At 45.6% G+C, this 16812-nt stretch overlaps 1 protein-coding gene and 1 non-coding gene across 3 annotated transcripts in view; both read left to right on the top strand.

The window, feature by feature from the left end:
- The window catches only part of ST8SIA2 (ST8 alpha-N-acetyl-neuraminide alpha-2,8-sialyltransferase 2), a 57036-nt gene that overhangs the window by 18739 nt on the left and 21485 nt on the right, over positions 1–16812 (top strand). Inside the window, exons 2-3 of one of the 2 annotated variants that reach the window (XM_024767715.1) lie at positions 13567–13629; positions 15693–15821. In XM_024767715.1, the coding sequence (XP_024623483.1) occupies positions 13567–13629; positions 15693–15821 (192 nt within the window). The remainder of the gene's footprint in view (positions 1–13566; positions 13630–15692; positions 15822–16812) is intronic. The other variant, XM_024767716.1, reaches the window with a different exon arrangement.
- Positions 1396–1534, top strand: LOC112414974 (small nucleolar RNA U109). Its single transcript, XR_003006249.1, has one exon. It is a non-coding gene; the product is annotated as a small nucleolar RNA U109 (small nucleolar RNA).

Raw genomic sequence — 16812 nt, forward strand, 5'->3', positions numbered from 1 at the left:
AACCTGAGGGAAGGCATGAGGGCATGGCACCTGCTGTCCTCAGGTGGGAGAGTCTGAAGGCTGGGTGATCTTGGAGGGGAAACCTGGTGAGAGAGGATGGGGAGTGTCCACAGCACCCAGATTCTGCATGACTGGGTGGGTGCCATTCCCTGAGGGAAACCTGGGGGAGAGCAGGTTGGAGGTGTGAGTGCCGGTCAGGTCTGAGGTCTGTGTGGCGGTGACTAGCCTGTTCTGTGATTCTGGAACCTGGAAGTGCATCAGGAGTTGTGGGCATGTAGATGAACAATGGAAGCCGGGGCTTCTCAACGGCTAAGGGTGGGCTCTGAGCAGCCCTGACATCTAGGGGAAGGGCCTAGGAGGAAGGTCTGGGAGGGAGCAGCAGAGAAGAGTTTCAAGGAAAACCTGGAGGAGTGTCGACACTTGATGAAGAAGGAGGGAATCTAGGACCTAAGGGACATTTCAGGGTCTCGTTCAGGAGAACTGATGTGTCGTCAACACACTCAGGGACCAGGCCACACCCTGTGGGTCCCACTGGGGCTCCATCCAGCACAGCCCCGTGACTGGTGGATGGACCACACCCAGGTCTTGGCAACATGACTGTCAGATGTGCCTCTCGTGCTAGTTAGCTGAGCACTTCTTTGCTGAAGAAAAGAAAATGCACTAATTTAATCTCGGGCAGATCTCCCCACTGGACGGCTGCAGAGCCATCCGACAGAGCAGCAGCAGCGGTGAGAATCACAGTTCTGCCACAGATAACACATTCCATTTTCTTCCATCCACCGCTCCTTATTTCTCCCTAATGGACCATGCTGTTGGAAGGCAGCTTCCCTGAGGACAGCTGATCCGAGGGGGCTCGGCAGAGTCCACACGCAGCAGTGGTTTCTTCTGACCCCGAAGGCAGCAGCCATCACCTTCAATAACAACACTGCAACTGACATTCACGTCTGCCCGGAGCTTCTTGCTTTAATCCCACCACAGGACCCCGCTTTGCAGAGAAGGACCTCAAGACCTCGAGAGGCCAAGGGCTGCAAAGCTAGAGCACGTTGGGAACCAGAACTCCAGCACCCTTACTGACGGTCCTGCCGTGCTCCTTCCAGGTGACAGCAACATTCCCTGAGTGGTATCGGCTGTCGGGGGAGCCGCATTTATCCAGGTCCAGCAGAGTAGGGAAGGGGACAAGACATATCAAACACCCAGAAGAAAAGTGACTTTAAAGTCGTCCCCAACCCAGGTGCCCTCCAGGGGTTTTCAGAGGAAAAGACTGCAGCTGTGTTAATAGGGACACGGCCTCTCTGAATGCAGGTCTGTCGAGAAGTGAACAAAGGGGAGGGAAGAAAGGCCAGCTTAAGGCAGAGAGCTTTCAAGTCCCAGCGAGGCGGGTTCAAGAGCAGAGCACGGCACGTTGGACAGACGTTCTGCTTCTCTTTAAAGAGCACGGATTTATCCACACCGAGTGACATGAATGAAATGTGAAGTTTTCAGGGCTGCCAACCTCTCCGTTAAGGTTTTGCAGTGGTATATTTCTAATACAATAAAAAAGCGGAAAACGACAGGCAAGGCTAACACTGTGTCTGCAGCAGGAGCCCGCAGCAACTGTCAATAGTGGACACTAAGTGACAGGCCAGTGGAAGTGCTATGGTTTGAATGTTTTTGTCCTCCACCCCGCAAATTCACATGTTGGAATCCTAATGCCCAATGTGATGGTATTTGGAGATGGGGCCTTTGGGGGTGATTAGGTCATGAGGGTGGAGGCCTCATGAATGGGGTTAGTGCCCTTATAGCAGAGGCTTCAGAGAGACCCCTCACCCCTTCTGCCATGTGAGGATAAAAGACGTCTGTGACTTAGAAGAGGGCCCTCATCTGGCCATGCTGGCACCCTGACCTCAGACTTCCAGCCTCCAGAACTGTGAGCAATCAATTGGTGTTGTTTATAAGCCCCCCAGACTACAGTATTATCTTCTAGCTGCCCAAATGGACTAAAATAGGATTGAATGAATTTTCATATAAAACTCTTCCTAAGCGTAGTTTTTAATGGCTAGATCACATTTTGTCCTCATTGGTGTGGTGCCAGTGGAGAATCTGACTTGAATATTTTCCCAATTAGCTCACCAAGTGTCTCACAACTACTTATTGAGTAACCTTTGCTTCCTCTTAAGTCTCTGGCGTCTCTTTGGCTGTGTATTAAATTCTTACATGCAGCAGGTGAAGGGCAGGGTGCAGGAGCCAGTGTTCTGCAGGCACACGTGGTTTGACTACATGCAAACTGAATCCCTGCTCTGACAGTTTATTTGCTGGGGGTGACCCTGGGCAAATCACTTAAACTTTTTGAGCCTGCATGTCCTATTTCTAAAACCAAAATATGAAAATTAACATGCCGCTGGTACAGTGCCTGGCACAGGGTGGAGCTCAAGCAAATGAAGTTATTAATACTTTTCACTGTTCTCTTGGAATCCACATCCCCTTCCTAAGGATGTGTTTTGTTAACATGTACATCTGGGACTGGGATTGTCACCTGGAATAGTGAAGCCATCGCTCTTGGGGGGTAAATTTTGGTGGTGGTGGGGGGGCAGGAAGATGTTGACAAAAATATTCAACCATATTTTTTATCTGAAAATTTTATAAAACTAATATTTTATAAGAAAAATATTTTCTATATTTTGATAGAAAGTAATGCTGGACAAAATCCTGTTGGGTGTGAATATAGAGAAAAATTGAGATTTTTTAATTGGGGGGCACCCTCTGTTAGGGGAACAGAAAGAATCAAGGAGGGATTTTATGTCGTTATTAATGGAACCTTAAAGTGTTGAGAGGAGTGTGATTTAAAATAATGGATTTTCAGAGCCAGAAGGAATCTTAAGGATGCCCTTGAGGACTCTAAGCCTTCTCTTCACTTGTGATCGTTTATTATGACTCTTCCCAGTAGCTTATTTCCTCCAGAGGGAGAAGGTTTGTCCAGGGCCACCCTGTGGCCAGAACCAGGAAGTCCCGACTTTACTTATCCAGGAAGGAGGACGTGCCACCAAATGTTGACAGAGTTCAAATAAGATGGGGACAGACATGCCCATCACAAGGTGTTCATACAAGAGTGCTTTTGATAGAGTGTTGGGGACATGAACCAGAATGGAGTGGTAGGGGGAGAGGGTGGAGCAAGGAATCACAGACAGTGTAGAAGTTTGCAAAGTGCTGGCAAGAGACAGAGAAGTAGCTGAGGGGTATATGAAAGAAAAGTTGGGTCGTTTATTGAAGATGAGAAAAGCAAACATATATATAAATGCTAGTGGGGATGAGCCAGCAACATGGCAGAGTCATAAGGCTCTGAGCCAGCCTGCTGGGTTCAAATCCTGACATCCCTTCTTAGTAGTTGTGTGGCCCCGGGCAGGATTCTCCCCTTCTCTGTGCCTCTGTTTCCTCTCAGGTAGAAGTGGATCATCATTTCTACATTCTCGGGCTACTGTCAGGCTTAAATGAAGTAATATAAAATTTGTAGGACAGAGTCTGACATATACAAGGTCCAAGATAAAGACCAGAATGATTACGCAGCTGAAATGAAGCTTTAACTATATGGGGAAGAGAAAAGAAGTAGTTGATGGAATAAGAATCACCAAAGGCAGGAAGGGAATGCAATTCCGAACACAGGTGGAGGTACTGGGTTTGGATAAGAGGACAGCTGGCTTCTTGTAACGAAGGACGGGAGGAGGCAGATTCCTTCTATTTGTAAATATCCACTGACTTCTGGTGATGTCCAGGCACTAGGGGTGCAGCCATCAACAAGACAGACACAGTGCTCCCATCATGGAACTTACACACCCGTGGCAGAGGCAGACCGTACACAAGATACATGATATGGTGATGAGAAGACAGAAGGGGATGGGAGTGGGAAGGGCCACAGTGGGGGGAGTAGGACAGCAGATGCTATGTTAAATGGGATGGTGAGGGAAGGCCACTCTGAGAAGGTCCGATATGAGCCAAGATTTGAAAAAGGGGGAAAGGGAGGAGTGAGCCATGGGGTATCTGTTGGAAAAATGTTCCAGGGAGAGGGAACAGCCAGTGTGAAGGCCCTGTATCTGGAGCACTCCTGGCAGGTGTGGGTAGGTGGGCAGTGGAGGTGGGAGTGAGGCTGGGGTTTCCCTTCTTCCTCCCCGAGACGTGCTTCCGGCGGGGGCTGAATCCTCTTCTCTACAGCGAAGGGATGGCTTCAGCTTTTTTGACTCATCTATTCATTCAGCAGTCCTCTTTGGAGCACATTGGATGTGCAGGAGATATGTGACCTCCACCCCTCCATGGTAATGCAGAGATGATCAGGACCCTGTCCTAGGCTTGGCCCCAGTCTAGGGGCTGGTGGTGAAGCCACGTGCTAGGTGAAGCTGCAGTGGTAGCTGAGGGTAGGGAGAACCTTGCTGCAGGTGTGACCAGGACACCGAGGCAGGTCAAGGGACGCTAGTTCACTGTAAAGAAGGGTCTTCAGAAGGGGGGTGGAAGGGACTCAGAAAAAGCCCTATAGCCATGAACTACTTACTGGAGAAGTCATCTCTACTGACAGCTTTCACCAGCTCCAGTTCAACCAACTGCATAGATATGTATCGCCTCTGAGTTTTAACTGCGTTGGATTCTGGGGTTTTGAGTGGTCTGGATTTGGAATGCAGCATTCTCTTAGAAGTCTTTGTATTATTAAGTCTGTCTCCTTTATAAAATGAGTGTAGATTGGAGGAGGACCAGTACCACATGAGTTGGTCATCCCAGTTCATGTATCATTTCTGGCTGGTGCCTCGGTTTACTGCGAAAGTATTTGGTCTGGATGATAAATTATATGGTCTCTCTCCTGGTTGTTGGTCATGATGAGAAAGAGAAAAGATCAGGAATAAGTGTTATGGGAAATGCTTGGCATCCAAGTGGCTTGTTTACTTTTCTGATGTGCAGATGACTAGTATAAGAGACTGGGGAAATTGGCTGGAATCAAAGCCCTCCGTTCTCACGAATATTTTCTGAGGTCGAGCAGAGGGAAGAGCCAAGAGTGAGCTGGTACCTTTTTGAACACTGATGGAAGCTGATTAACAAACAAAAGTTTGGGCTTCCCTGGTGGCACAGTGGTTGAGAGTCTGCCTGCCGATGCAGGGGACACGGGTTCGTGCCCCGGTCCGGGAAGATCCCACATGCCGCGGAGTGGCTGGGCCCGTGAGCCATGGCCGCTGAGCCTGCGCGTCCGGAGCCTGTGCTCCGCAAAGGGAGAGGCCACAACAGTGAGAGGCCCGCGTACCGCAAAAAACAAACAAACAAAAAAAAACAGTTTGCTGAAATTGCAGCCAGCAGATACATCAGAGCAAGCTAATATTTAACGTGAAGGAAGAGGGGATGGCAGAAGAAGGAGCTGAGCATTCAGTGAGGTGGGCATAAGAAGACAGAAGCCCATGAGCTTACTGCTGTAACCCTCCTGTTAGCACCTACAACACCCACATAAGCCAGAGGTCTCAATTGTCATGGAAACACCATTGTCAAGGCTGAAACCTACACTGGTCTCTTCGGAGCTCTATGCCCAGCAGCGTTTCAGTGTCTGTGAGGTCCGAGAGCTCCAGTGCCATCATGAGACTTGCTGAATAGGAAAAGGCATCTCAAAGACTGTCGAGCACATCAGTGAAGGTGTTAGACCTGCCCTGAAGAGCTGGAAGCTGAGTGGGGGGACCTGGAGGAGGGTAACAAACTGGTGTCAGACACGGGTGGCACTGGGAATAAACCTAACTTTGGTGCGAACATCATACCAGAAGTGTCGTTTGCTGCCTGCGAAGCCGAAGCTGCTGAGAGGGGGCCCCCCGTACCGTCACACTGAGTCCTGGCTGGCAGTGCGGAAGTGACTGGCCAGTTCCAGCTTTCACTGTGATCCAGGGTAGTTCTCACGCTGCTAACGAGCCGACAATACAGGAGTTTGTGATCCTCACTGTTGGAGCTGTGACTTCAGGAAAGCCGTGCTCAGGGCAGCAGAAGCCTACCTCAACCAGAAGGATGTCATCAGAAATGTGTCAGCGATGCTTTGTGGAGGGGCATTTTGCTCCTAACATACTAGAGATGGAATTAGCAAAGCACGACTCACAGGTCAAAGCCGGGCAGCTACCTGATATTATGTGGCTCTCCAGCCGAGATGATTTTACAGTTTTAAAGGGTTGCAAAAAAATCTAAATAAGTATAACATTAATACCAAGTGCTTTATGATATGTCATGCACTGTTTTAATCTCTGCACTCACTAGCTCACTTAATCTTTATAAAAACTCCATGAAGTAGATACTATCACTCATTTTTTTAGATGAGGAAACAAATGGAAGCTTCTAGATAGGTTAGCAGTAGTCAAAGATCACACAGCTAATGATTAGTTCAGCTGGAACGCAGACACTGGGAGTCTTATCTCAGAGCTTGTGCTCTTAACTTGCTTCCCCATATGACAAGTTCTCCAACACTCTTAGGGTGAATAGAGTATAAGTCCAAAAGGGAGATTCAGGTGACACAATCCGGTGAGTTCACCAGAGGGAAGGTAACAGTGTTTCAGGGAAGCAAGGGAAGGCTCTATAGAGGAATGAGGCCACCTTTCTACCATGATGACAGGAACACTAACTTTGAACCTCCGTTAACTAAAGTCTCATCCCCCCCCAAAAATTACATTCTTCTTATTAATAGACCTGTTACCCAAAATAATGTACTCGATCATCATTATTATACTTTTAATTTCATCAATAAGAACTTTGTCGAAATTTGTTTTCTCTTTTGTCGTTTAAGTGTCTTCATCTGCCTAAGATCCTCACTTATTCCTCTTGGCCCCACAAAGCCTAAAATATTTGCTGTCTGGCCCTTTAAGGAAAAGTTTGCCAACTTATATCCTAAAGAATTCAAGGCCTTGGAGTGGCTGTGGAATGTGGTGGGAAAGGCTGGTGAATGGCACAGATGCAGCAGCATCTAACTCTTAGAGTTTGGAAAGTATGACCTTGAACTTTGGGTCTCCCGATGACCCCAGCCGTTATATCACGCTGATGAGTTGGTGAATGAGTACAAGTCCTTCATCAAGGACTACCTAGTGGCATCCACTGAAGATGCCTTAGACCAGTATGACTGGAAAGCTTGGAAGTTCTCCACTAGTGGAGGTGGTGCCCAGGTGGTAGGGGATGGTTGCACAGTGACCAACCTGAAACGTATGCCCAAGCCTGTGGGCAAAGACTCTGTGCAAATGCCTTCTGCTCAGAGTGAATGAAAAAGACCCTGTGACAGAGTCTTTTCAGGAGTTCAAACTGGTCCAGTCCAAAGGACGGGGCACCACGTCTCTCACTGTGCCGGGGAAACTGAAGATACTGTCATTGCCAGCCTTGTGACTGGATCTGCACCGGACCAACCAAGGCAGCTGCCCCCTTGCCCGTCTGAGCACTTGGCCAAGTACGACCAGCTCTTCAAATGGAGGAGGAAATGGACATCAAAGCTCACTTTGCCAGCAAAAAATTCAGGAAGTTCCTAGCCAAGTATGCTCTGGGCAGGAGAGCCCCTGAGCTCTTGAGCCCCAAGCACTTGTCAGCTGGTGGGACCTCTGCTCCTGTCCTAATCACAGGTGCTCAATGATCCAGACACAAACACTTTGGAAGGGACCTTCCTTCCCCCGTCTCTGTGATATTCTAGCTCCTGAGAATGGCCACATCCAAAGCCAGGCTTCCGACATGCTACTCCATGGATGAACCCTGAAATCCTCTATTAAGTCAAAGAAGCCAGGCATAAAAGGACAAATATTGTATGATTCCACTTACAAAAAATATCTAGAATAGGCACATTCACAGAGATAGAAGAATAGAATAGAATAGAGTACTAGGGGGTTGGGGGAGGAGGGATTGGGGAATTATTGTTTAATGGGTATAGAGTTTCTGTTGGGGGTGATGAAAAAATTCTAGAGATAAACGCTGGTGATGGCTCCACAGTATTGTGAATATACTGGATGCCACTGAATCATACACTTAAAAAGGGATAACATGGAAATTTTATGTTAAGTATATTTCACCACAAAAAAGAAAAAGTCTTTAAAAAAAACACCCTTGAACCCTGTTGGAACCCCTTGCTTTGTTCATGTGAATGACTGCAAATCATCCTTTTGCTTCTTTTCTCCCTACCATGTGTTTGTGGGGCCACATACTTATAATGTGTCCTTGGAGGATCAACAGGCAGGAACCCCAGTGGTTTATATGCACAAGTTGAAAGCACACGTTCAATATCTTCCCAAAACGGTAAAGGAAGAATCATCTGCGAATTCATGAATTGTGTTTTAGTTTAATCTTTTATTCTCAGGACTAATCAACTGTTTAAGTTGGGTCCGCACACTTAATTAAAGCTTTCAGCTCTTGAAAGTTCATTTACTGAGCCTGACTCTTCAGTGAGGAGCCAAGGATGTGGGAGGTTCTAACACAGCTATGAGACCCCAGCACACTGAAACATGACCTTACCTGTAAAACAACTGGGCTTGGATGAAGAGGCTAAACAGAAATGCAGTTTTCAGGTTTGCTAATTGCTTTTCACTGAAAACAAATCCAACTATGCATGTTATTATTTTTTTAAGACTTTTTTGATGTGGACCACTTTTAAAGTCTTTATTGAATTTGTGACAATATTGCTTCCGTTAGCTCCCTGACCAGGGATTGGACTCGCATCCGCTGCGTTGGAAGGCAAAGTCTTAACCACTGGACCGCCAGGGAAGTCCCTGTTATTATTTTTTTAAACAGGCTATTTTTATTTTTTGTCTTAGTTTACTGCTCGGAAAGAGTATTATGTTCACGGTGGAAAGGAGACTGACATCTTAAAATGTAGAGCTTTGGAGTAATCAGACTCCATCCTCACTATGGCTGGGAATATTGGGTAGGGTCAAGTGGACAGGGATTATTACTAATATTATACCTTGTTTTATAGAGTTTTTTATAGTGTGCAAAGAGCTTTCCCATATATTTTCTCATTTGGATGACCTAAGCATCTTTGTTTCTATGATTTCAGAAGTTGATGAATTTTCTTTAGCAAATTTTTCTCACCTGACCATCTTCCTCTGTCACCCAACCAAGCAGGTGTCAGCATTCCCCAATCACAAGGGATGAAAGCTTATTTTAATAACAATGGAGGCAAAACCTAATTAGAAAAAAAAAATCCCTTGCCAATTCATGGGATTCATTTTGAGCCAAATTATCTGCAACCTGAGTTTCTTTGAATGACAGTCTGCCCCGTTCTCTGGGTATCTGAGAGGTGAAACTGTGTCTTGTACAGGTATAAGTAATATGTGTGAACACAGCATGCAAACTGCAGGGAAGACTTTGGAAGAAAAGTCCCACTTAGCACTGAAGTTAGATTTGATTCACTGAGCCCCAGCTGGACAAAGTACTATGCAAGGCTGGGAAGGTGAACAAAACAGGGTCCCCCTGTTTTAATATAGGTTTTATTATTATTTAGGTATGGTCAGGCCAACAGATCAGGAGGTGACCACCATTGAAAATGTAGTGTGTTATACTCCCACATTCCAAGAGGGGTGGCACACCACATCATGCAGGGCCACGTGGAGTAGCACCAGGTCACTTAGGAGGGAGGGGAGGGGGAACTGTGGACAAAAGCCTTTATTGTGGTTTCCATAGGAAGGAAGGGTGAAGCAGGGTAAGCAGGCTTAAGATTGGCTAGCTTATTGGATTTGGATAACTTCAGCAGACTCTGGGGCATAGGAGCTGTCCTACCTGTCTGGGACAACTGTAACCCCTCGTTAATTAAACCCGATAGATGCATAGATGTCTGGTACCTAGCTCCAGGTGATTATGGCACGTGGATAGTGGCCCAGAGAATAAGATCCCACTAAGGGAGGTGGCAGGGGTATGGGCTCTAGATTAGTTGACTTGTATTTGAAAGGTGCACTCCCAGGCCAGTTGTTTACTATCTCTAGGAATTTGCTAACCCTGAGAGGAGCTGTCCCTCCACAGTCAGCAAGGTCCCAGATGTCAAAGCATCAGATATAGAAAATAAAAGACATGGTTAATGCACACAATCCAGGATCTTCCCTTCTAGTGTGGCGAGCAGCTGAGGAAGACGAAACCAGAACCAAATCTCTAGACCTTGGTTTCTTCAACTATAAGAGGAGGAGTTTATGTCAATGACAAAATTTATTTAAAGTCTCCCATCTGTGATTCCATGAAATAATTATATATGAAAAGGTGACAAATGCTGTAATAGAATGCTTTAGGAAGAGAAGGAAAAGGTGGCTGAGAATTGAAAACTAAGATGGTTTTGAGGGGAAGCACAGATGTTGGGCTTGGGGTTTAGCACAGGAAGGTGGTGGGATGGGTTGGCTGATGGAGGGGATTCATCTTCTCAGAGGCATTAGGTAGAAAACAAATGTCAAAGCAGAGGTTCTCAAATGGAGGCCATTTTGCCTCCCTGCCCCAGGGGACATTTGGCAATGTCTGGAGGCATTTTTAGTTGTCACAATTTGGGGGTGTGGGGAGGGCTGCTCCTGGCATAAAGTGGGTAGAGGCCAGGGATGCAGCTAGAACACCCTACAGTGCACAGGTAGCTGCCCAACCCCCAACACCCACATTGAAATATCAATAGTGCCAAGGTGGGGAAACCCAGAGTTAGAGGAAGGATCAGTATGAAAAAGGGCATGGTTTGTGGTGCCCACGTCAGCAGGATTGGATGCTCCCCAGGACCTGGCCTGGAGGCAGGAGAAGAGAAAGCAGGAGGAAGTTGTTGCTCAGCATTGAGTCCTCTCCAAACCCCTGGTTGCGTTAAACCAGGTAGATGCACAGGTGCAGTTCTCACCTCACCTGGAGTCCTCTCAGATTTCAAGAAAGGTACTGAGCAGAGTTCGTTGAGGTTTGCTGTTTGTATAAGCAGAATTTTAAATTTTTATGAAGATTTTTTTTTAAACTATATTTTCTCTTAGGATTTCTTCTTCCACTTCTGAATTTTAAAAGTCCTTCACATATATTCCTCATACCTCATCAAGATTTGATAAATGTCCTCTTCCATTTTCTTACCAATTTTGTATGGGTTGCCTTCTTTAAATATTTAACTGTTTAATTCAGTCTTCCCCAGAGGTGCTATAAGTATGCTTGGTAATAAGTAAGATGATTTTGGGAATTCCACTGATAAATATTTTTGTGGTAATGGTTTTGTGTTCTTTTCAAATGAGTATATAATCATGATATCAAACCCATATTTTCACGGATGGTGTTGTGTAGGTTAAGAAGTTTTTAAAAGATGAGTCAATTTAAAAACTTAAGTAGACAGTAGTATGGCAAACTGCTGATAGGAATATGAGAATTACTAAAGTCTGAGAAACACTAGTTAAATCCACTTGAAATTTATAAGTCAGGGAACACTTACATGATTTCCCTCCAACTCACCTCCAGATTATTAATCAACTACTTCAAACCATTTATTGAATTTCTCGTTGATAATGATTTTTTAAAATCATACATCAATTCTCATGTGCAGCATTTCTAGACAATCTTTTTTGTTCCAATAACCTTTCGTTAGTATTGAGCTATGACCACACTTTTAATTACTTACTTGACTTAATATCTGGCCCAGCAAGTCTTCCCTCCCCCAAGGAGTGCTGATTTTGAGGACTGGGGTCAGGGTCAGGACATGTGAAAGGTCAGTGTCATGTGGACAGCAGCGGGCCCAGGAAAGCCCTTGGGCGCTGACCTAAGTAGATTATGGCTACAGGCCAGAGATGGCCAGGTATTCCCAGACCCTTGGATTAGACGTGTGAGAAAGCCGCCATCCCAAGGGTAAATGAAGAGAGACAAAAAAGAGATATTACGCATTGATTTAAATGTGAAGAACCAATGATACTCTGTGTAATTAAGAATTAGACTGTGTGTAATGAAATTTGAGACCTGAAGGGAGACCTGAGATGAGGCACTGGGTGAGTCATAGCACACGTCCTGTTGCCTGGTCATCCAGCTATGAGGCAGAATATTTCCTGTTGCCAAATAATGTTGAAAGGACATTTCAGTCTATCAGGAAAAGACACACGCGCGCACACAGACACACACAATGTTATATCTACAAGTATGTGGATCCTAAAGAAAGCAGATAGAAAAATCCAGATTTAAAACCAGTGAGGAGTTAGGCATTAACTTCCCCCAAAGAGTTCTTATTAAATCACAGGATTCTTTAAATATACAGCTTTTGCAGTGATTTTAATTATTTCTTTGGAGTGTGCCAACACCTTGGCTGAAAGGTTAGATGGAACTTTTAAAAAATGATAGATGTTAAAAAATGATAGATGATCTTATTTGCAAAGCAGAAATAGAGATACAGACGTAGAGAACAAACGTATGGACACCGGGGGGCAGGGAAAAGGGGGTGGGATGAATTGGGAGATTGGGCTTGACATATATACACTATTGATACTATGTATAAAATAGATAACTAATGAGAACCTACTGTATAGCACAGGGAGCTCTACTCAGTGCTCTGTGGTGACCTAAATGAGAAGGAAATCCAAAAAAGAGGGGAGATATGTATACATATATCTGATTCACTTTGCTGTACAGTAGAAACTAACACAACATTGTAAAGCAACTATGCTCCAATAAAAGTTAATTCAAAAATTAAAATAAAATCACAAAAAGATTATAGCTCTCCAAATAAAAAATGAGAAAAGTGTGAAGAAATATCTCCTCAAACCACATATCCTATAAATCAGTGGTGAAAAAATTATTTAACTTAATAAAAATAATTAGTCTCACATACAACTTTTAAAAAAACACACACAGAGCACAAAGTGGGCTGGGTACCAGGGGCAGATGGATTCATCTCTCCCCTTGGCCCAGTGTGATTAGCAAAGCAGGGTGAAACTTCATGGCCCCCATCCAGAATGGAATCTGACAGAACTGAAGAGGTGGTGGGGCTGGAAAGGGCCTTAGAATGCTTTTACTCCAAAAACCTTTTCCTCCAGAGGAAGACGCAAAGGACCCCATTACTCGCCCATCTCCTGCTCCCTGGTAAAGTGACACCACTTAATATTATATTTCCTGCCCCCAAAAAGCAAATCATTCTCACATTTGGTTGGAGGCACTGGTTGAGTCAGTCTTGCTGCCTCTGTTGGACTTCTGATGTCTCAAGTTTGGAGATCATGTGATGGACAACGTCTTACCACGGGTGAGTGATGGCCAGCGAAGACCAGGGGCAAAGGATGAGTCTGGCTAAAGGAAATACTGAGTCATGCTGCAGCAGGTGCGTAGTCAGGCTCAAGCGTGCTAGCCTATGGGCTTAACCAGAGGAGACAAAGGAGTTTGTCTCAAAGCTCAGATGAAATTCTCAAGTGGAAACCTTGGTGAGAATTGAAACAATGTCCAAGTGAGAGGCCCGGGAGGATCTAGGAGGTCTACTTCCTTGAAAATGCCCGGGTTTGTGGCTGGGCCAGGAGGTTGCCCATTTCTGGAGAGGCCTAGGTGAGATTTCATTGTCCCTCTGTAGTCCTCCAAGGCGGGCTGTGAGATCTCCTGGCAACTGAAGAGGGCTTTGCAAAGAAGAGCTGGGTTTATAAATAATGCATTTCCTTTGTCTTGCAGGAATTCTGGAGGCAGAGGTACAATCAGATCAGCTGTGAACAGCTTACATAGCAAATCTAATAGGTTTGTAAATTAGATTTTGTGTTCATTTGTTTTTGCTGTAAGGCAGCTATTAATCTGCTTCTCCTCTTTGCTGGATGGTGCCCTTCTTACTTAGCAAATAGCAAAGAGATCTGTTTCGTTTCACTTTGGCTTTGCATTTCCCTAATCACTTTTGGGGGGGGGGGCGGGGGGGGTTGTCGATAGGAGGAGCCCGTGAAATGGCCCAAGGTCTAGAGGCTGCAGAGATAGAAAATTCAGATGACTAAGAGTCTCTTTCTGCAAAAGAGCCCACTCACTTGGAGGCACTTGAGCCACCAATGAGCTTATTCATAACTTGAATTTTTGCCGAATAATGGAGACTCTGAAAGGAATCAGGACTTTCGCCCAATTTCATTGTGGTAGATGGCTTGTCCAGGAGGTAAAGATAGAAAATAGAGCATTCAGGAACTTTGCTGAGACCTCTTAAAAATATTTAGGAAGTCAACTGAGAAATGTTAACCTTGATTACTGAAGGCACACTAAATTCTAAGAGTGTTTCCTCGGATGACGGTCTTTGGCCAGAAGACAGCTTGATACAGGGGTGTGAGCAAACGCCTTGTAAGCCAACAAACTCAGACTTGCCACTGGCTATGGTTGGACGCTACCCTGTCCCCATCCAGAGTATATCTTCCTCTTCTATACCTTCTTTCTATAAATGGGGAAACTGAGGCTCAGAGAGATTAAAGTGATTTGCCCATAGTCACACAGCTTATGAAATCTTTTCACTACACCCTCTGCTTCTGTTCATGAAAACAGCAAAAATTGCAAAGGGTCAGGTCTTTTGTTTTCTTTCATAGCTTTCCCTTTAAGCCTGCAGGCTGGAGGAATGCATCCACCTTACTCAAAACCCTTGAATTTTCTGTTCGCTGCCAAAGTTACATATTTTTGAATCCCAGACAAGTAATATCGGCCAGAGGAGTCAGGAATATTGGGAATGGAGGTATGTGGGGAGAAAGTGCACCCCCAAATAAATTCCTTTCTACCTACAAAAAGCAAAATAGAGCATTGGGTTTAGACCTGTTAGAAGGATTTCATCTTTTCTAACTTGGCTGTTCCAAGATAAATGCAGAGGACATAGTTGTTTGGTTTGAATTCTTTAAAGCTCCAGAATTTGGCATCAGAAATCCACTTATCATTCTAACTGAGAGAATCTGCTGTCAGCACAGACAAAAGGAACTTGCGATGTGACCCACATGCATCTGTGTGCATCCGGCAGAGGCAGGCTGGCTCCTACACTGCCTTTTGAGATGTAATCATAACCTAGTTTCATAGAAACCTACTAGCATAGATTTCAAACAGCTGAATTCAAGCGGGTCCTGTAACGCCTGAGTCAGGTGGAAAGATGGTATGCACCCAGAATTATGATTGGCCCCGGACATTCAGAGCCAGCCAGCAACTTCATCCATCCAGGCACCCCCACCAAGGTCAAATTCAAATTCAAATTCAACAAACATTTATTTAGCAGCTGCTATGTTAGACCATTGGGGAATATAGAAATGAGTGAGGGAACTCCCCTGTTTACAATCTAGTGGGAGAGAGAAACAGAGCTACGATAACTCTGGAACTACACAGATGTTTGAAGTGGCATCTTACAAACAAGGGATAATGAGATAAAGCTACATCCCATTGCCCCAGTATGAGTTTTTGTTTCCTCTTTATTAAGTTTGTAAACCATCTTATAATACTTGGTTGTTAATTCAACTGCTCTTCGGAGTTTCACAAAAGCGGCTTGAAGAAGTATTACTATTACGACAGTGATGGCTAGGTTTCACTGGGAGGAGACATCGGGGGCTGGGGGTGGGGAGAAAGGTAGTTCATCACCCCCTTCCTGTCTCCCAGAATATATGTAGGTAATACCTGAGGGAGAGAGTTGGTGCGTTCTAGAAGATAAATAGACTTCCTTCCCTTCTCAGGTAATAACTGCAATTTTGCTCCTCCGAAGAAGTTTACATTCAAGCTTGTGCAAAAACAAAACTGTTAGACTTGTCATTGGCTTGCTAACAGATCATGTCTCCCCTCTTCCTCTTTCTTTTTCCCCCTTCCAGAGCTGAAGTTGTAATAAATGGCTCCTCGTCCCCGGCTGTTGTTGACAGAAGTAATGAAGGCTTTAAGCGCAACATCCAACCAGCCTCGGCCAAGTGGAGACACAACCAAACGCTCTCTCTGAGGATCAGGTAGTGGTAATTACCTCTAGGACAAGAGACAGACTTGGCCTTCTTTGGCACAAGCTGGCAAATTGCCACTCTCCGTCATCTAAAGAAGTCAGGATAGAAATAAAATGTTTACCTCCCGCTGAGGCAGGTTTCATCTCTCACTGATCAATTGGAAATAAAAACCCCAGGCAAGCCCGGCAGCCCAGCACATGTGTGCGGCGACTCAGGCTGGGGAAGTGACAGGAGCAACTGGCTGAGGTCCTGGGTTTGGAGGGAGTGAGGCTCTTGGGTCAGCAGCAGTGAGAGCCTGGGGCAGGGGGATCACAGATGGCTTCTCCCAGAGGACCCCAAAGCAGCAGTCCTTGCCTGGCGTCCATGCCCTTTCAGCGGCAATGGTCCCCCCATTTGTCTTTGGAGAGCTGTCTCCTCCCACAGCCCGTGTGGCTTGAGTAGGCAGCCACTCCCTGATGACATGAAGAAAAGCTACAATTGGGCATCAGGTGACCCAGGAGCCGATGGGACACCTAACCACAAAGGGAGAGGTCTGTTTTAGCCAGAGAGCAGCTCTTGTCCTGATCTTTGCAGAGTGACATTTCCAGAGCAGTGCAGACATTGCTGGGTGGCGGGAATGGGGAACTGTAAGGAAGGGATTCCAATGTCAGCACTTTGGCCACTTGACTTTGACAGAGCTGTGATAGACGCGGCAAATGGCTGGTCAGTATAACCCAGCCATTCACTTGCAGACATTGTGCTGGGAGCCAGGGGCGCTGACATGAATCAGACATGCTGGCAGGAGGCACAAATGTAACAAAGATAGAGCAGGGCAGCGTGCTGTACACATGAGGCGGTGTTGCCTCATATAAATAGGTGGAGATAGATCATACTGAAGAGAGTACTCCATTTTGTAAGGGGAATAAAAGGGCTGGCCAGGAAAGGCTTGCCAGGAGCAATGGGTTTTGAAGGATAATTAGGAGTTTGCCAGGCATGCCAAGCTGCTGCCTGAAGTCTGGTG

Source organism: Neophocaena asiaeorientalis, unplaced genomic scaffold, assembly GCF_003031525.2.
Source record: "Neophocaena asiaeorientalis asiaeorientalis breed wild unplaced genomic scaffold, Neophocaena_asiaeorientalis_V1.1 scaffold297, whole genome shotgun sequence".
In the NCBI taxonomy this organism is placed as follows: domain Eukaryota; kingdom Metazoa; phylum Chordata; class Mammalia; order Artiodactyla; family Phocoenidae; genus Neophocaena; species Neophocaena asiaeorientalis.